At 38.2% G+C, this 20783-nt stretch overlaps 1 protein-coding gene across 1 annotated transcript in view; it reads left to right on the forward strand.

Annotated features, from left to right (window-relative positions):
- RYBP (RING1 and YY1 binding protein) overlaps positions 1-20783 on the forward strand; it is a 77034-nt gene that overhangs the window by 943 nt on the left and 55308 nt on the right. Inside the window, exon 2 of the mRNA XM_032649945.1 lies at positions 21-146. Within this exon, the coding sequence (XP_032505836.1) occupies positions 21-146 (126 nt within the window). The remainder of the gene's footprint in view (positions 1-20; positions 147-20783) is intronic.

The following is a 20783-nucleotide window of genomic DNA, read 5'->3' on the forward strand; positions in this document are numbered from 1 at the left end:
CACTCCTCACTCCTCTGAAGGCCAAAAAGACAAGCAAAACCTGCCGCAGACGAAGGCTTTTGGGATTGTAGCGTCTGCACCTTCAGAAACAGCGCGGAAGCCTTTAAATGCAGCATCTGCGATGTGAGGAAAGGCACCTCCACCAGGTACTTGAAGATATGTGTTACCTTTTGTTATAGGACTTTTTTTTTTTTTTTTTTTTTAAAGGCGGGGGTATAGGGTTGTGAGCTCTACTTTCTGCCTTCTTTCCAACTTGTTGATTACGGCTTTTTCTGTACGTGCCGGGTGGGGTGGGGGGGATGATGTCGGTTTGGGTTGTGTATATTTCATGTTGGGTGCAAAGCCTCATGTTCACTGATTTATGGGAGGGAATTTTTCCAGGTTTCGTCTTGTTTCAAACAGACGCTGGATTTATTTGACACTTGTATCCATTGGCTTATTGGTATTGGCTCCAAAAGAGAGGAAGCTTTGCTATGGATTGTAGGACATTGGACCTTTTATTTTTGCCATGTGCAGAATGCTTTTAATTTGCCTGTCGTGAATTATTCTTCTCTTCCCTGAGAAATTTGGTGGTGGTTGTACAGTAACGCGGTGGTTGTGCTTTTCCTGTCTTGAACTGCAAATGTCTTTTTTTTGTTTTCCTTGCACTTGAAGATAAATGCTGGGGTTTGATAAAGAAAGTGCATTTTTTGGAAGAGTGAAACTGTCAGTGTGTGTGTGTGTGTGTGTGTGTGTGTGTGTGTGTGTGTGTATGTTTCTGATTAGCTTATGAGAAATGGTGATGGAGGACGATTTTTGCAAAATGTAGAATGAATAGCGTGATTATACTGAAGTTTGTGTTTAGAGCTTTATTAAAATGCAAAGAATGTTGAAGGAATTCCTCATTTTAGTGAAGGTGGTAAACTGTGTGGTATCGAAACGAATTGAACTACTACAGATTTAACATTTAGATATTCTTGAATGAAATGTGGAAGCTGATTTTGTAGTCTTCCGGTCATCTTTTAACTTGTAACTGGAATTTGTTTCAGTGATTAGAGTTTGAAGTTAAAAACTATTCTTTATGTCATTTAATGGGCAGACATCGGCGGGCTGTGTGTGTGTGTGAGAGAGAGAGAGAGAGAGAGAGAGAGAGAGAGAGAGAGAGAGAGAGAAAGACAGAATGAGTGAGTTCCTTGGGGATCTTTAAAGTTGATTGCCAAAAGTCTTATTTCATCAGGTACTTGTTTTTGAATTGGTGGCATTCCAATATGACCGTGTAGTAGCACTGCACAGTTCTAACTGGTTATTGTTCTTTGGCTAAATGAATGTGTCCTCTTAGGGTTTCATTGCTTTATTTATACCTGGGAATAAATAGGATATTGGGCAACTTTGTCCAATTACTGGTGGAACAGTTCTGTGAATTCCACTAACTCTAAATACTGAGACTTTTGAATAAAAGTATTCCAGAACTAAAAAGTACCTATTTCCCCATAGGTACTTTTTAAAGTAAATTCATATCAATATTCTGTATTATCATAGAGCAGATTTAGTTAAAATAAAAAACACTCATTGGGAGCTTAGTAGATTAGTAGATTTAGATTGGGAGCTTAGTAGATTTTGTTTTGCTATCTAAAACAGGGAATTCCATCAAATGCCATGCAAGTTTAGAAATGTATTTGTTATTTAAAGCAGTAGTGATTGTATTTTATTTGAGTAATGTTTTTTTACATGTAGAATCCCTCAGAGGCCAAACCTCTTTATTGTGGTTTTGCTTTGAGTGTTACCGTAGATAATGTTAAAGTAAATGACTAGGAAACTCCTAAGAACTTGAGAACTTTACTGGTGAAGAGAAACTTAAAGCAGATTCAGAAGTTTACATCCAGTGCATTGCTGGGAATAATTATCTCATAATAAAGTGCATTTCAGTTTCTACACGTATAAAAAAATCTGACTCATCAGCTCTTTGGAAGCACGTGTAAGGTTTTGATTTGAAAAACAATATAGTTGTTTAAAATTTTTCCAGAGTCACAGATGACAACATTGGAATTGTTTTTTTAACAAATATATTAAATTACTAATAATGAAAATGTTTCAGGAACAGGATACTCACCTACTATCTTGAAGAGTCTGTGACTTTTTTAGGTCTGTGGTTGTGTAGAATTTGAACACAAGATTTTAGAGATCTGAGGATTTAAATTCTTACCAACTCATGATACTTTTACATAACTTAATTTCATCTTGGTTATTGTCAGTATTTTCATGTGTTAGATCTGGAAGTCTTTATAAGATTTTGTTCTAGAAGTCATTGATCAAAAGGCAGATAACATTTGGCTTTCTTATGCTGTGGATGGGTTTCATGTGAAAGGGTGAATTTCACAGGTTTTCCTCCTGTGTTATCCAGTGTATTAACTGTTGTTAATTTTTCTGTGACACTAGTTACTACTGCTTTGTTTTTTTCCTGGGCCTTTTTTGTGTGTGTGTAGTTTTCTTCATACAACAAAGATTTGACATCTGTTGCCTTGTATAGTTTTAATCAGACTTGGTATTGATGGCAGTAGAAAACTTGGTGGGTTTTGGATACTGGGTAATAGGCAAAAATCAGTGATTTTTAGAATAATTTTTAAGTAATAAAAGGATTTCTAGCCTGTTGACTGGCATAGAAATTGGGTTTTATTGCTCTGAGCTGATGTTTTGTATTATAACAGCCTCGCTGGTTGGGTAGCCAGTGGTAATTCTGGAGTTTGTTCATCATTGTTGTCACTGTCGTTGCCATCATCTATCTACCAATCAAGCAAGGAAGTCAGCTTTGAATTAGTGATAGTCCAATAGGACATAGAACTGTATTCTTTGAGAATAGAATTGATATTCCTCAGTTTCATTAGGAAAATATTGCCACTCATCCAAAGAACATTTATTAAATTACTAGGGTGTGAAAGAGTCTGCTGAAGACATTGGGGACGGGAGGAGGGTGTTAAAAGGTTGGTAAGACATGTATAGGAATGGCTGTAATCCAAGTTATAAAGGCTCTGAGAGAGGTATAAATAAAGTGCTGCGGGAGGTCTGAGCAGTCTGGCTTGGGCATCAATTAGAAGAATTCCCCCTCCCCTCAATTCTTCTGGATAAGAAGAATTGATTTCTACAGAATTACCTGCCATCTTTCACTGTTATTGCCATGTGTACTAGATAAATTTAATTCTGTGGGTGGAGTCATGAAAGTGTTTCAGAAGGTCTTTTCTTCTTTCTGTAGCAGCTTAGAGCAGAGGGTCAGAAGCTCGAAAGGAACGTGTTAAGGGAAGAAGGAGACAACACTTAATAGGCTACTTGGAGGTTCACGGGGCAGTGGAGAGCTTTATTTTGGATGTATTACCAATTTTGTTTTGGGTCTGTTTATTTCTTAAATACAGTCCTTTTTCCGCCTGTACTGTTCCGCTTTGTACCCTGCTGGTTGTTCTTTTTTTAATAGCTTTATCGAGACATAATTTATATACCATATGATGCATCAACTGTGTAAGTGTACAATTCAGTGATTTTTGGAAATTTTAAAAAGTTGTACAGCCATCACCACAAACCAGTTTTAGTACATTTCTGTCACATTGAATGGCTTCCTCATGCCTGTTCTGTGATACACTTTTACGGAGTCTTTAACACTAGCGCATGGAGGAGGCACCTGCGGCTGAGAAGTTCGCCTCCCCACCATGCTGATGTACTCTGAGCCTTTCAAGGTAGTAAATAAAGGAGTGTCTATGGAAGGTGGTGGTGAGTGGGAAAGAAACACTACCCCTTCCCTATGTGATGGCCAAAGTACTATTTCCCAGCCCACTTTGCCTGTCTCATGAAAGAGGATATCAGCTTTTAAAAGGAAGAAAACCAACAAAACCACAAACTCACAAATTTACCTAACCGTTGTTCTGCTAAGTTGAAGTTTTTTAGTATTGGGCAGAGTAACTTCCTAGACATGGTGATAAATGAGGTATATTTTACTTTTTTGGTTTTGTTATTTCTCTGAATGCAGTGATCTCTATTGTAAAATTAAAATTACTAAAATATTGCTGCATTTCTTCTTGGTTAGTGGTTCTTCGATAATAGTGCTGCACTGAATACTATTCCCCTGAAAAATGTACCGTATTTAGAGTTTTTACAGACAAGTAAAAGTGAAGAATTTGCTTTAGATGTGTGATAAGATTGTGTGACTTTAAAAAAAAAAATTCTGGTACTAAGGATATTGAATGGGAAGTTGGTAGTACTCAGTTGTTTGTGTGTAAAATATTTTCCTTGTCCAGGAGCTCCCTGATTCTTTGCAGTTGTAACTTTGGACTTTTTCTCCTCTTAAATTCAGATACCCTGACAGTTGAAAGTCTTGACTAGTCATAAAGTACTTTAGGGGAAAACACACATATTTAGTGAAACGTGAAAGTTTTGCTCTTTGCTGGAAGCTTCAGAAGAGAGCATCATCCTGTGGTACTTTGCGGATAGGAAGCCTCCCAAAAGCAGAGGGGTGCCTGACCTGGAGGAGCCAGGCCCTTCCCCGCAGCTCTGGGTCACTCGCCACAGTGCTTCTGTTCCTTAGGCCACACTGGTTTTATTGTAGTGTTTGTCTTTTGTAAAATTTCTCCATAAAATACATAGAAAAATTATCGGTCCTCCAAATCATCAAACCTTGTCAAACCTTTTGGCCTCGAAGCTGATACAAAAGCGGGTACAGGTTTAGAGATCACTCTTACCCAGAAACGGAGTGATGATTTATTTTGTGTTTGCTATTACACTGGACTTAACTGATTTATTAGTACTGACTTGATCTTGTGTATACTTGGTGGCCTTAAATTACCTGGGTAGTTGACAAGTTTTTATTGAGCACACAGACATCTGGGCTCTGGGTGTACAGTGGTGTACAGACAGATGAGATCTTTGTTCCCGTGGAGCTTAAAGTACTATGGCGAGGACAAGAAAATAAACAAGTGAACAGAAGAGTAAGATCATTTCAGCTAGAGACCAGTGCTCTGAAGAAATTAGAGCAGAATAGGGAACTACAGAGTGGTGAGTACTGGGCAGAGCGACTGCTTTGTAGGCAGTGTCGAGATACACATTTGCCTTTTTAGGAAACACTAAAGCTGCTTTCTTTTGGAGCAAGGGGATAGTTATTTCTGGAGGTTTACCTGTGCCAGTTAGCTCATTTGGTGGGGGACAGTTTAGAGTTCGAGCCTTTCTGCATAGGCTGCTCAACTTTTAGCTACACATCGTAGACTAAAGTCTGGCCAGCTAACGTGCCAGTATATCCTGTTGCAGTTGACCCTTGAACAACTGGAAGGTGAGGGGTGCTGATACCTACCCCCCTGTGCATAGCTGAAAATCCACGTAACACTTGTCCTTTGGTGTCTGAGGGGCATTCGTTCCGGGACCTGTCACGGATTTCCCTGGCTGCTCAAGTCCCATAGTTGGTCTCCATATCTGCAGTTCTGCATCTGTGGAGTCAACCGACCACGGACTGTATGGTATCGTAGTATGTGTTTATTGAAAAAAATTCGTGTATGCGTGGACCTGCGCAGTTCAAACCCATGTTGTTCAAGGGTCAGCTGTTACTAGGATGGGAGGTTTTGAATGGATTCAGTGTGTATTTTTTCATGCATCACGTATTTATTGTGTGCTTCCGTAGATGCTGAAGAAATTCCAAGTGGCTGTAGCTTACGAAAATACTTATTAGCACTAATTCGGTTCCTTAGTACTTTAGGAAATGGTGGGTCTCCAAAAGTCTCCTTTACAACTTAAAGTAAAACATTTTACAGTCATTGTGGTTCTCATTTGCCCTCTTGTCCCATCGCCAGGGCCTTTTCTCTTTGTGACATCTTCCTTTATACTTCCTAACACTATCTCTCCTCCCGTTTTTTCTTTTTGCCTGTTTATTTTATTTTTATTTTTGTGCGGTACGCGGGCCTCTCACTGCTGTGGCCTCTCCCGTTGCGGAGTACAGGCTCCGGATGCGCAGGCTCAGCGGCCGTGGCTCACGGGCTCAGCCGCTCCGCGGCATGTGGGATCTTCCCGGACCAGGGCAGGAACCCGCGTCTCCTGCATCGGCAGGCAGACTCCCAACCACTGCGCCACCAGGGAAGCCTTGCCTGTTTATTTTTATGTAAACTTTTTGAACTGTAGCATACATACAGAGAAGTGCACAAATCATAATTGTAAGGCTTGATGAACTTGCACAAAGTGAGCATACCTGTGTAACCAGTACCCAGATTAAGAAACGGAACATTACCAGGACCCCAGATGCCCCTTGTTCACGCTGCAGTCACTTCCCCTTGAACTTTATTTAAGTGCAGTCATACAGTATGTACACTTCTGGGTCTGGCTTTTTTCACTCATTGTTATGCTTGTGAATATCCATGTTGTGTGTGGTTCTTGTGTAGTCAACCACTGCTGTTTCATCCTAAGAATATCTTAGAGCTCAACTCTACATACAGACCCCTAACACATTCGAGAGATGGGGTCTCTCTGCACCTTATGTTCATTACCTACACAGTTGAACACAGTCATCTCCTCCCAGCAGCAGCATAAAATCCACACATCATTAGGTGAAAGGAATAAAACCTGGTGTGTGGAATTTTCTGGAGTATGCAAATGGAGTAAACTTTTGGCTCTCATGAGTAATATTGTTCATCGGTCATTTATATTTCAAGGCACTGGTTGAATAAACAAGGAACCTAACAAACTTGTTGAAAAGATAAGACCATAAAAAGATAGCCAGTGGTGTGAATGCCATGGTAGGCATGGAGTGAATGGTACCTGGTAGAGACCCTAAGTGCTTTTTAGAGGAGGTAGAGGCAGTATATGGGGTGTGTTGGGGAAGGCCTCACTGAATCTGAGGTTTGAACTAGGCCTTTTTCGTTCTTGGATGTAGGGTTTGTTGTACAGGTTGATACAAGTTAGTTAGTTCTTTGCCTCCTCCTACCTCCTTTTTAACTGTTCACTCTCCTTAGATGTCACCCGTACCTTTCCACTTCTGTTCACAGGCTGGTAATTCCCAGATACTATTTATTAACCACCTGTCACCATCCCCATGTACACAATACACGTGACAAACAGATCCGACTGGTTCTTGGGCCTCTCCATTTGGACAGCTTAAATTATCTCCTGGTTCTCATTGCTTCTAGGGTAAAGTCCAAATCCTGAGCATCACAAGGGGCTTCATGGTCCTCTACCGTTTCTTTAGAATTTCTGGAAGCAGCCTGCCACCACCCTATCTGCCCTCCACACACAGCATGTGTGTGTTTCATACCGAACTGCTTGGTGTTTTCCTAGCATGGACCATGATGTCTCATTTCCATACCTTCACACGTTCTTTTCCTCTGGATTTCTTCTAAAATGCTCCTCCTTCCTTGTAGCCTGGCTGACTCTTATTTGTCTTTCTACATGTCTCTGGAAGCCTTTTCCAACACCCTAAGATCATGTATACCTCTTCCTAACATTTGAACCGCATTTTGGTTTGATTACCTTTGTTATGTTTCCACCTTTTTTTTGAGGGCACGATCTTTCTTTTCATATCTTTTCCTATGTCTGTTACAGTGCCAGGCACTTGGTAGGGGTTCACTCAATGTATGTAGAATAGATGAAGACTGGAAGTTTGGAGTCGCCTTTAAAACTATTGCAGTTAAGAGTTCTGATATGTATTGCACTTTAGGGCTTGCGTCCTGTCTGTAAAGTTATTGGATTACGGGAAATTTGTCTTTGTAAAGCATGTCCTTAAGAAGTAGTATTCTCATTTTTCTGATTTTGTTTTCTAAACATGTTCTAGAAATTAAACACAGAGTTTACAACCTTGGAGACCTTGGGCCATGCATTTAAAGTACTTCCTGGAGTGGTTTTGGGCTTCAGAGCTTTAGCACACTTAACTAAATAACAATAACTGTGATGACTCTTTTTCCTTTTTTGTTGCCCATTTGGTGATTTACGCTGCCAAAAGTCATGTCGAAAGGTGTGCTAATAAAGCAGAGGGTCAGTCACGTTGTGGAAAACCAGTTTTGAGATGTGATAAGGAGCTAGGTGGTTGCACTTGTAAGCTGGCACCTAAAGGGAGTTTAAAAATGGCTACGGAACATTTTGGGTGTTCTTGGAAATGTTTTGCTATGCTGTTCATTGTGTTAAGTTCTGTTGTGTTAACATACCCATAACTTGATAGTTGTACCTTATACGTGGTATACATTACTGTTATTTAGATTAATTACTGCTGTTAAGTCTTGACTCATTCTTTATGTGGCTATTTTTTCACTTCTGTGCAGTGATTGACAGACTGTGGTGCCAAAGATGAATTCTCAGTAAAGGCATTGCAGATAAACTCCCGTGTTACTCAGAAATCATAAATACGGATTTTTCTTGACTTTAAATGGGGTTGCATCCAGATAACCCATCATAAGTTGTCATAAGTTGACAATACTGTAAGTCAAAAATGCATTTAATACGTACACCTAACTTGCCAAACATCACAGCTTAGCCTAGCCTACCTCAAATGTGCTGAGAACACTTACAGTACCCTATAGTTGGGCAAAATCACCTAACACAAAGCTGTGTTTCTTTTTTTAATTTTTTAAATTTATTTTTGGCTGCATTGGGTCTTCATTGCTGCGCTTACGCTTTCTCTAGTTGTGGCGTGAAGGCTTCTCATTGTGATGGCCTCCACCGCTGCACAGCGCAGGCCCCAGGCACACGGGCTTCAGTAGTTGTGGCTCGAGGAGTCTAGAGCACAGGCTCAGTAGTTGTGGCGCGTGGGCTCAGCTGCTCTGCAGCATGTGGGATCTTCCCAGAGCAGGGCTCGAACCCGTGTCCCCTGCATTGGCAGGCGGACTCTTAACCCCTGCACCACCAGGGAAGCCCGCAAAGCCTATTTTTAACAAAGTGCTGAATATTTCATATAATGTATTGATACTGTACTGAAAGTGAAAAACAGATTGGTTGTCTGCGTACAGAATGGTTGTAAGTACATCGGTTGTTTGCCCTGCTGATCACGTGGCTGACTGGGAGCTGCAGCCCCCGCCTCTGCCCAGCATCACCAGAGAGTATTGTACCACATATCTCTAGCCCAGGGAAAGATCAAAATTCAAAATTTGAGGTGTGGTTTCTACTGAATGTGTATCACTTTTGCCCCATGGTAAAGTTGAAAAAGCCATCATAAGTAAGGGACCATCTGTAGTTGAAATCACAAGGTAAAACAGGTGAAATTTTTATTTTTAAATACAATTAGATCTTTATTCCTCCTCTCCTTTCCTCTCTCTGTCAATTTAGAAAATCTACTTAAATTATCCTTTGGCTGGGAAAAGAAACTAGGAAAGGGGGATGTAAAAGAAGCATCTTAAAACTTGCTCAAAACATTTTCTCTAATTTCAGATCATAAGCAATACAATTGAAGAGGAAACTTTGATAGCCTTTGGGAGGGACAAGAAATTGAGGGTGATATAGGATGCCAGTTTCATCAGCTTATTGGGTCTTAAACACAAAAGTGCATGGTGGTTACTCAGAGGGCGAAAACAAACCTGGTGACTGTTTTCTAACAACAGATCAGATTTCATATGTAGGCTATGAGTTTTTGATTAAGTAGGTCTGGGGTATCCTGAGAATTTGCATTTCTTACAAGTTCAAGTCCAAGGTGATGTTGATGGCTGCTGGTGTGGGGAGCACACTTTGAAGACTGGTTTAGATGACCTTAAATTCTCCTTTAAAGAGAAGCCAGCCACGCTTCCTCATGAAGGTGAAGATCGTTTTTGATGTCTGTTATGGAAAAATTATGTCTTAGTATTTTGAAGTGAGCTTAAGAGAAGTAAGTGATCAACGTTCTAGGAACCATGTTTTTAATCCAGAGCTGGCATTAGAGGTGATTCCTTAATTAATAAATATGTTGTGTGAATTGATAAATTGGGGGACCATATCAACTAAACTATTTTTTACGTCCTAAAATCAGCAGTTATCTTGCATTTCTAACACTTGGCTTGAATTTCAGACGTTTATTTTAAAAACCTATTTCTTTGCAACGTAAGTTAGAGAGACAGAACTAGGTCTTAAAATCAGTGAACCAACATTCCAGTAAAATGTTGGCGAAGAACATGAACAGGTAATTTATGAAAGAACTGCAAATTAAGTTAGGAAGTGTGGGAAATGTATACAACCTTCCCATTATTCAAATAAATACAAAACAAGGTAACATTTTTTTGCAAGTAAAAAATTAAAGATTAAAAAAAACTTTTTAGTGAGGCTAGGAAATGGGCATTTTTACAAGACCCTTGGGTGGGTGGTGTGTAAGTTGATTTAAATTTTCCAAAGGCCATCACGGCAGTTGGTAGCAAATGCCTTTAAAATATGTGTATCCTGTTCCCCAACAATTTAATTTACAGGATCTGCATGTGAAAATTCTGTGTTATGTATATTAATTGCATCGTTATTTTAACAAAAAATGAAATTACTTACATAGGAATCAACAAGGAATTGTTAGAAACTATTGAATAGCCATAAATATTTTGCACCTCTTAAAAATGGTTTGAGATCTCTATCAAGTGGTGGTGGAAATGTAGAATGGTACAACTACTCTGGAAAACAGTTTGGGCAGTTTTTTATAAAACTTACCATGTGACCTAGGAATTTCACTCCTGGGCGTTTATTCCAGGTAAATGAAAACTGACATTCACACAAAATCTGTTCACAAGTATCCATGGCAACTTTACTTGCAATAGCCTGAAACTGGAAACAGAAGTGTCCTTCAGTATGTGAATGGTACATCCATACCATGGACTGCTACTCAGCAGTTAAAAAGGAAGAAACTATCAATGCATACAACCGGCATGGATCTCAAAGGGCCCTTATGCTGAGGGAAGGAAGTCAATCGCTAAAGGTCACCTACTGTAGGATGCCATTAACATTCTTGAAATGACAAAATTACAGAGAGAACAGATTAGTGGTTGTCAGGGGTCAGGGATGGCGGGAAAAGGAGGGAGATGCGTGTGATTGGAAAAGGGTAGCAAGAGGGAGGTCTTTGTGGTGATGGAACAGATCTGAATCTTGATTGTAGTGATGGTTTCATCTATCTACACGTGTGATCAGATGACAGGAACTGTTTACATATAGTATACCGATGTAAATTTCCTGGTTTTGATACTGTACTATAATCAAGAAGATGCAATTTTGGGGAAATTGGGTAAGGGTTATTTAGGACCTTGTACTATTTTTGCCACTTCCTGTGAATCTATAATTATTTCCAAATAAAAATTTAAGAACACATTTAGAAATAATATGTAATATAAGAAAATGCTCTTAATATATTGAAAGAAAGCAAGTTACAAAATGATGAACAATATAATCGCACTTGAAATAATATTTCATACCATTTCACTAATACACATACCTAGAAGTAATGACTGATCAAAAGACTAATTCTGCTTGGTGGGATGATGGGGTTTTTTTGTATGTGTGCTCTTCTGTGATTTCTGTAGTGTGGATGAGTTGGTATCAGTTTTGCGGTTGGAAAAACCAATTTTCACAATAGGAAATTTTAAAAAAATCTAATTCTAGAATATTGAAATTTAAGTAAGCAAAATCAAATTTTAGATTAAGGGATTTGAAAGTTTTGTTTATATTGGTTACACTAACAGTATTAAAACAGCTGTTATTATTGGAACATATCTGTATACTCTAAAATATGTTGTGTTTGTAAATTTAAAATTGTTCTGTGCTCTTGTATAATATCGCTTATATGTGGAATCCAGAAAAATAATACAGATGAACTTAATTTGCAAAGCAGAAATAGAGACAGTGATGTAGAGAACAAATGTATGGATACCAAGGGGGAAATGGGGGTGGGATGAATTGGGAGATTGGGATTGACATATATACACTACTATGTATAAAATAGGTAACTAATTAGAACCTACTGTATAGCACAGGGATCTCAGTGCTCTGTGGTGACCAAAATGGGAAAGAAACCCAAATAAGGGGTGGATATATGTGTATATATATAGCTGATTAACTGCTGCACAGCAGGAACTAACAAAACATTGTAAAGCAACTATACTCCATTAAATATGGATGAAAAAAAATATTAAAACATTTAAGAAATAAAATGTTTTGTGCTCTTTTTTTTTTTGGCGGTACGCGGGCCTCTCACTGTTGTGGCCTCTTCCGTTGCGGAGCACAGGCTCCGGACGCGCAGGCTCAGCAGCCGTGGCTCACGGGCCCAGCCTCTCTGCGGCATGGGGTATCCTCCCGGACCGGGGCACGAACCCGTGTCCCCTGCATCGGCAGGCGGACTCTCAACCACTGCGCCACCAGAGAAGCCCATTGTGCTCTTTGTTTTACAAAATCCTGTATAATATTCTAAATCAGTGTTGTCCAGGAGAAGTATATGCATTATAAGCTACATGTAATTTTAAACTTTCTACTAGAGACAGACAGTAAGAAAGCAAAAAGCAGGTGAAGTTATTTTTTAGAATATATTTTATTTAATGCATTATATCCAAATCACTGTCATTTCAACTTGTAATCAATATTAAGCTGCAGTGAGATATTTTACATTCTTTTTTTTCATATTAGGTGTTCAAATTACGGTGTGTTTTCACAGTTATAGCATGAGTCAATTCAGACTAGCCACACTGCAAATGCTCAGTAGCCACAGGTGCCTCGTGGCTCCCATATTGGAGAGTAGTAGCAGTAGCAGTTGAAAGTCAGGGCTTTGGTTGTCAAACCTAAGTTTGAGTAACACCAGCTCTGTCATTTGCTAACCTTGTAACCTTGGGTATGTTACTTTAACTTGTGCTTTAGTTTTTCAGTTATGAATAATAACTTCTCTCTAGGAGTATTCTAAGGATTAAATGAGTGAATGTATATAGCATAGCTGGCACAGGACCTGGCACAGAATACATACTGTAAACAATATATAACTGATGGTAATGTTACTATTCCAATAGATTGTGTATTGATTGAACGACTCATCATTCTAAAGGCACAACTGATTTCTTAATAATATTCCTAGTGAATAAATATGTGAGGAGTATATGACATAACCTTTGTTCTCCAGAATTAAAGTTTTGGGCCCTAACTTTAAAGTTATGACTGAATGAATGGACAAATATTTGAGCACTTATGTGCAAAATATTGCATGAGACACCTGAACATTTAGACTGTAAGTCGTAACATGATATCCTCAAATACATTGTATTTGCATAGTACTTTACATTTTGCATACCAGTTTTTGGTCTGTTTTCCCAGTGCAGTACTCAGAGCAATCCTGAGAGGTAGTTATTATTCTAGCTTTCACAGTTGAAGAAGCTGAGGCTCAGAAAAGTGAAGTAACTTATTTGATTTCCTACCCAGTTAGTAGAATAGAAGAAATAGAAAAATGACTATAATTAAATGGACAAATTAATATGGTACAAAAGTGTTTTAACTGTATTCTTTTTTTTTTTTTTTTTGCGGGCCTCTCACTGTTGTGGCCCCTCCCGTTGCGGAGCACAGGCTCCGGACGCGCAGGCTCAGCGGCCATGGCTCACTGGCCCAGCCGCTCCGCGGCATGTGGGATCTTCCCGGACCGGGGCACGAACCCGCGTCCACCTGCATCGGCAGGCGGACTCTCAACTACTGCGCCACCAAGGAAGCCCTAACTGTATTCTTTTGATTCAGAGTTATTCCGTCATTATTATTAGCCTAATCAGGTTATGTGTGATGTAAAAAGTTAATACAAGTCTGTGTAGATTAGGTGATGTATTTTGCTTGTTGTGGAGTTGAGTGTTTATCTTTCTGTTTCTTGGTTAAATATACCCATAAAAATGGGCTAAGAATATGCTATATATGCCGACTGCCTTAAAATCAGATTATTTGAAGTGCTATTCGTCTGAAGTGCTGTTCGTTGCTTGACTTACTCAGAAGATTAAACAATTCTTTGAAAGAACATTGCATGCTACCATTAAAAGTCAGTGGTGAGAGGCAGTTTGTGAATGATGGACTCTCCCAGAGCAGTGGTGCAGTGCAAGGCAGTCAGCTCCTGGGCAGAGTCAGGTGCAGCATATATCATCAGGTGTTCATTCTTTGTGTTCTAATACGTAGATTCTCCTTTCAGTGTATGCATTGCTGACCTTTTTCTGGTTTCTTCTTCAATTAAGAAAATTGAGGAAGTCACAGGACATCCAATTTGTTGCTGGGTACCCTGGGACAGAATGTGTGACAGTAAACTATCAAGTCATCTTGGCACAAGTACTTTTGGTGTGCATCGTTGAAGCGTATTTATAGAAGGGAAGTTATGTTTTGGTGCTCAGGACCAAGTGATGACAGGGGGAGGTAGGTGGAATGTTCTTTGCCCCTTGGTTTTCTCCCTGCCTTTTCAGATCGTTTTACTTTGGCTCAGCATGATTTGCCTCACAGTGCCTCTCTTCCTGTCTATATAGCCTTTACCCTTATATAGTTAAGGGCTGTAAATCTTACACAAAGAACCCATCAGAACTCCTACAAAAGACTCATCGTTTCTGATCTTGGTGATGTCTTACAACATGAAATTCTGCTTTGGTATTTGTTTTTCTTTATTGAAGAGTTGTGAGGTTTGTGGAATGTAGCTATCCTGATTCACTTTGGGGATGAAGTTTGATGTAATCATGTTACAAAGATGTCTACTGTTTTGGCAGGGGCAATCTTAATGCCTAGGATTTCTTAAAAGTTTCGCTATACACGATGTCCGCTACTACAATTATATATATCTTAAAAATAATATATTGTAAAATATATATGTACAGATTTGTGTGCTGGGTTGGAATGTAAAACTGTGGGTTGCAATTAACACTTGAAATTCCCTGAAATTCACAGAACTAGATGATGTCTATGTTTCCTCCAGTTTTGAAACACTGTGATTTATGTCAATTTTGTTAGCTTTTAATATAATGACTCTTGAATATCATGATGCCAAATAACTTGTCTTAAAATATATAGAAAATAATGTATTTGTAATGTCTTACCCTCTACCCCCAAGGTACATCAGTAGATACACATTTCAGAATCTCGAAAAGGAAAACTTTATTTGTTAAAACTTTTTGGCATTGTCAACTTTATGTGTAACTAAATAGTTTCCTATTTAAGTTATAGTTAATCTTTTTATTTTTAACTTCTTCATTTATGGGTTAATAAATCCTTGTCCCTGATTTTCCCAAATAAATTAAGCTCATTGCAGACTGACCAAAACACTAGATTCATTTAATCTCCTATTAAGGATCTTTACGATAAGGGCTTCGAGACAGAACACCTGGTGTGGAAGATGAATTTTTTTTTTTTTTTTTTTTTTAAGTACAGACAGGTGTCCTGCAGCCCCAGGGGTATGCTTACTTGGTCTTTTATTATATCGTTTAATTAAAAGAGAGACTGTACAATGGATGAACAGCAAGGTCCTACTGTATAGCACAGGGAACTATATTCTTACCTCTTACTGTTGCCTAGGAAATGCCACCTTCTGCTTCTAGACGTAGCTCATGTCAGCTCTTTTGGGAATCCTTTCTTGATTCTTTTTTTCTGTGATCATTGAAGTAGTTTGTATGCATCTCTAGCATAGCATAGCATAATTTTTGTACCGAAACTTCTTGTTTGCGTTTGTTGCCCCAAGTTTACATTTGAAGCCCTCATGGGCAGGTACAGTGACATACTGTTATGTCTTCAGAGGCAGGGTCTTCTGTGCTGCTGCTGTTGTATTCTTCATGATACCCTTTAGAGTGTAATCCATTCTCCTAGTCTCTCTTTTAAGAATCCTGTTTCCTTTTTAAAATGATTGTGCTGTATATTGGTTAACCCTCTCTGCAAATGGGTATGTCCATTTAAAAAAGAAAACACCTTGGTAAATGACTTGGAAATACTGCTAACCCTAATTTACTTCCTCTCTTTAGTTTCTAATTTTACATTAGTCTTTGCATAGTCTGTTGTTACTGTTCTGTTGTTACTGTTTAGATAGGTCCCTTGATTATCTCCCTTTCAAGTTGATACCTGCTTTTCTGCTCACAGCTGAGACAACAATTGATTGCAAAATAGAATTCTTCTGAAGCAGTATCTTTTAAAAAGGTGATCCTTCTCAGGAGAACTCCTAAAGAATGACCTCCTCTTAAATTCCATTCTGCTTGAAGGTTTTAGAAACAGAGCTATCTATAAAGGTTTATAAAACAGTGACTAGAGGGTCTACTAGGCTCAAGAGTATGGCTTAAGGAGAATTAAAATCGACAAGATCGTGAAGTCTTTTTCTTAGAAATTTTGCAGCTACGTAGGACTCAGAATGATTGTAATTCTCTTAGCAAAAGGATGTTCAGGAGGTGGGCTAGAGAATTTTTTGAATTGTTTAATAATTTAGACATGTTGGAATTTTACCTATTATTTTTCAGGAGTGAAGTCCCGGATCTTTCCCTTTCAGCTGGTACTGTTTTATAAACAGAGCCTCTGAATTGTTAGTATTTTCAGAAATCTTTGATCTAATAATGAATTTAATGTGAGTAATGAATTTCATGTGAGAAGATATTTTTCCTGATGAATTGGGATGTTTTGGTAAAAAAGTGAATTTGTTGCTTTTTTTTTTTTTTTTTTTTGTGGTACGTGGGCCTCTCACTGTTGTGGCCTCTCCCGTTGCGGAGCACAGGCTCCGGACGCGCAGGCTCAGCGGCCATGGCTCACCGGTGCAGCCGCTCCGCAGCATGTGGGATCTTTCCGGACCGGGGCACGAACCCGTGGCCCCTGCATCAGCAGGCGAACTCTCAACCACTGTGCCACCAGGGAAGCCCTGTTGCATTTTAAATAAAACTATTAGCTATTAATAAGCACTTAATAACTGTAGTGTGAATTTTGAGAATAAACAAATTATCATTGAAAATAGAGACTAAGGTTTCTAAATAGATGTTAATGTAGAAACTTCTGTAAAATCAATACCTAGTTTTAAAGAATATTTACAAGCAAGAAATGTCTTTACAAAATTGAATAAATTTAGTACACAGCAACCAAGCTGATCAGTAGATTGGGAAGCTTTTGCTAAACTTAGTATTAGAGTTAATCCTAATACTTAATCAACTTACGCTAACTTGACGAGTCATTGTGATCCTCTTGTGGTTTTGAGAGGTGTATTTTCAGAATTAATTTTGTTCGTAACATGCTCACAGAAAATTGATATAAGGATATTGCTTTGTTTTTCTCAGTGAGCAATAGAATCTTTAAAGTGTCCTTTTAATTTTGTTTTCCTGTCCCTGGAAGTTTGTTTTATTTCCAGTTCAGTGATTTTGTCAAGTAAACGGGTCCTGATTATCTTTTCCTATTCCCCTTTCCTTTATCCAGGCTCTAAAGTTTTCTATGAAATACTGCTTTAGAAATTGTTTGTAACTCTTGTTCAAATGTCTATAAAGTAAAATTCAAATTTACAATAGTTTTTATTCTCCAGCTTCTTAGTAATAGGCAGTGTGGTGAAATGGAAAACCTTTCAAAGTCTGACATAATGACATATATATTTTGGATATTTTTGTGTCATTTTAACTTTTCTAACCCTCGTGCTAATGAATGAGAGTTTCGATAGGTCAGAGCTAACTCTAACTTTGACTTCATGGTGGTGTCTGCTACTGTGAATTTCATTTTAAAACTCTTTTACCTTTATGTAATTGAGTAAACCTATCCGGACTGTAGAAGGTAAGGTATAGTATGTGGTTTTCTTGGGTTCTTTGTATTTTCCTTTAAAGAATAGGCTTTTGGACTTACTGATTGTTCTTTAGGGTCAGAATATTTGTAGTGTGCAGATAAATCAGACTTTTTCTATAGTTCTGTTCTTGAGGATACAGTTTGACTTTCAGTTTAGCAAATATTTGTGGAATACATTTTATTACCTGTGAATGAACACTTTTTCAGTTCTTTCCATTGGCTGTATTTAGAATCAGAGGAACCAGTTTAGTTGGCCTCCCCTGCTTCTGCTTTATGAGATGAAGCAAAGTAAGAGTGATGAATGCAGAACATTAGAGCCAGTTTTCAGTTGTCTTATATGATTTAGAATTTCCTCATCTAACCCGCAAATTCATTTTAGCTTCAACCTTTTTATCATTCCCCGCCCCCCCCCCCCCCCCCCCACCCAGAAAAATCCCCAAACAAAACACCAAACAGCAGACCCTGGAATTAGAACACACGAGGCTTCTGGCAAGTGGAAATTGATACACACTTTTCTTTGCTAACCTCTGGCTTTTCAAGACTCATGGATTCAAAAGTAGGGAAAGAAGTCCCAACTCTCCATGTCCAGCCCCATGAGAAGTTTTAGGTGACGTGAAGCAGGGAAGAGCTAACTAGATAACTGACCGTTCAGTAAATTCAGCGTGGCTGTGTTTCGTTCCTTTCATATCTTTTCTTGTGCTGGACATGAAATTGTTTGGATCAGATACTGGTGTGGAGATAAGAAGAGTAGGATTACTCTACTGTAGGGAGTGTGAGAAATAGCATAGCAACCCCAAATACACGACACGAAGCTGTAAACAAGCTAGATTTATGACCTCTTGCAGTCATCAGGAAAACCACTTTATGCCTTGGTGAAACTCTGGCAGTGCAGATTGTTCCTGAAGAGATGCATGTTATAATTTATAGGGTGTGTTTTGTGTGTGTGTGTGTGTAATGGTAATGATGGTATGGATACTAAATTTACAGCTAAAATGTCAGGCTCTATTGCCAGTTAAAATTACTAGGAATGAAGATGGAGTATTTTGAAAATACTTCGAAACTAGCGAGAAGATAACTGCTCTACAAGAGGATCTATTTGTAGCATTTCTAGAATGTGTTGTCAAATAGTACTAAACAGCTAGATTTTTTATCTCCTGATTTTAAAAGATGATAAACAGTAAAACCTGTGTAAATTTTGTACACTAATGTATAATTTCTGTATTAACTCTGTGTTACTTAATCCTTTGTACTATCTAAGAGAAACCAAGAAGTATTACACTGCAGTCAGGGAAAAAAAGCACAGCATCTTGTCATCTGTGTTTCTTTCTCAGTTTTATTAAGGTATAATCGGCATATAAAAAACTTCACATTTGAAGAGTAAACTGGGAAACCACCACAAAGAAGATAATGATCATATCTATCACTCCTAAAAATTTCCTCTTGCCCCTTCGTAATTGCTTTCTCTCCTTTCTGTCTCCAGGCAACCACTAATCTGCTTTCTGTCACTATAGATTAGCTTGCATTTTCTTGAATTTTACACAAATGTAATCATACAGTATACACTTCTTTGGGTCTGTTTTCTTTCAATCAGCATGCTTATTTTGAGATTCATCCATGTTTGTTACTTCTGATTGCTGAGTAATATTCCATTGCATGCATATCCTGCTATTTGTTTATTCTTTCATCTGTTGATGGACCTTTGAGTTTCCATTTTCTGGCTCTTACAAACAAAAAGCTGCTTTGTACTTTCCTGAACAAGTCTTGGTGTAGATGTATACTTTCACTTCTCTGGAGTACATGCCTCAGAGTAGAATCAGTGGGTGTGTTTAATAAACTGCCAGACTTTTTTTTCAAAGCGGTTATATTATTTTAAATTTCCAAAGCAGTGTGTGAGAGTTCTAGTTGCTCCACATCTTGCCAGCCTTGATGTGGTCAGTCTTTTTAATGTTAAGAGGGCTTCTGATGGTATCTCATTGCGGTTTTAATTTGTGTTTCCCTAATAACTAATGATGTTGAGCGTGTTTTCATGTGCTTAGTTGCCATCTGTGTATTTTCTTTTTATTATCTTTTTTATATCTTTCCTCCATTTTAAAATACGGTTGCTTGACTTATGAATTGTGAGAGTTCTTCTAGATTCAGATACATGTTTTGAAAGTGTATTGAAGAGCAGATATACTAATTTTGATGAATTTTAATTTCCTTTTTCTTTTATAATTTTTTGTGTCATTTAAGAAATCTTTGCCAGAGACCACTAAGATTTTCTCAGATCATCTTCTAGAAGTTTTATAGTTATAATGCCTACATTTAGGTCTTTAGTCTATTTTGGGTTAACACTTGTATACAAATTTTGTAAGGGTGAAGTAAGTTGGGTTTTTTTTTTTTGGTTTGTTTTACATATATGGCTATCCAGTTGTTCTAGCACCATTTATTGAAAAGATTATTCTTTCCTCGTTGAATTGCATTGGCATCTTTGATGAAAATCAGTGGACTGTATATTTGTCACTCTGTTTTGTTCCATTGATATGTTTGTCTTTCTTTACTACTATCTTAATTAGTATAGTTTTATAATGTCTTGAAATCAGGGCATACAGTAGATGCTCACTATCCATGGGGATTGGTTGTAGGACCCCCTTTTGATACCAAAATCCATAGAAGCACAAGTCCCCTATATAATATGGCATATTTGCATGTAACCTGTGTACATCCTCTTGTGTACTTTAAATCATTTCTACGGTAGTTTTACTATTTAACACAATGTAAATGCTATGTAAATAGTTGACGACATATGGTAAATTCACGTTTTGCTTTGTTGGAATTTTTTTCCCCCAAATATTTTTGCTTGGTTGCATCCGTGGATGTGGAGCCCTTGGATACAGAGGCAGGCTGATAAGACTTTTAATTTTGCTTTCAAAGTAATTTTCATTATTTTAGGTCCTTTGCATTATCGTATAAATTTTAGAATCAGCTTGTCGATTTCTACAAAAAAGCCTGCTGGGATTGTTGTTTGGATTTGTTGAATCTATAGATAGACTTGGGAAGAAATGGACATCTTAACATTAGATTCCATATTCCAATCCTTGAACATGGTATAGCTATCCGTTTACTTAAATGCTCTCTCAACAGTGTTTTGTGGTTTTCAGTGT

Source organism: Phocoena sinus, chromosome 11, assembly GCF_008692025.1.
Source record: "Phocoena sinus isolate mPhoSin1 chromosome 11, mPhoSin1.pri, whole genome shotgun sequence".
In the NCBI taxonomy this organism is placed as follows: domain Eukaryota; kingdom Metazoa; phylum Chordata; class Mammalia; order Artiodactyla; family Phocoenidae; genus Phocoena; species Phocoena sinus.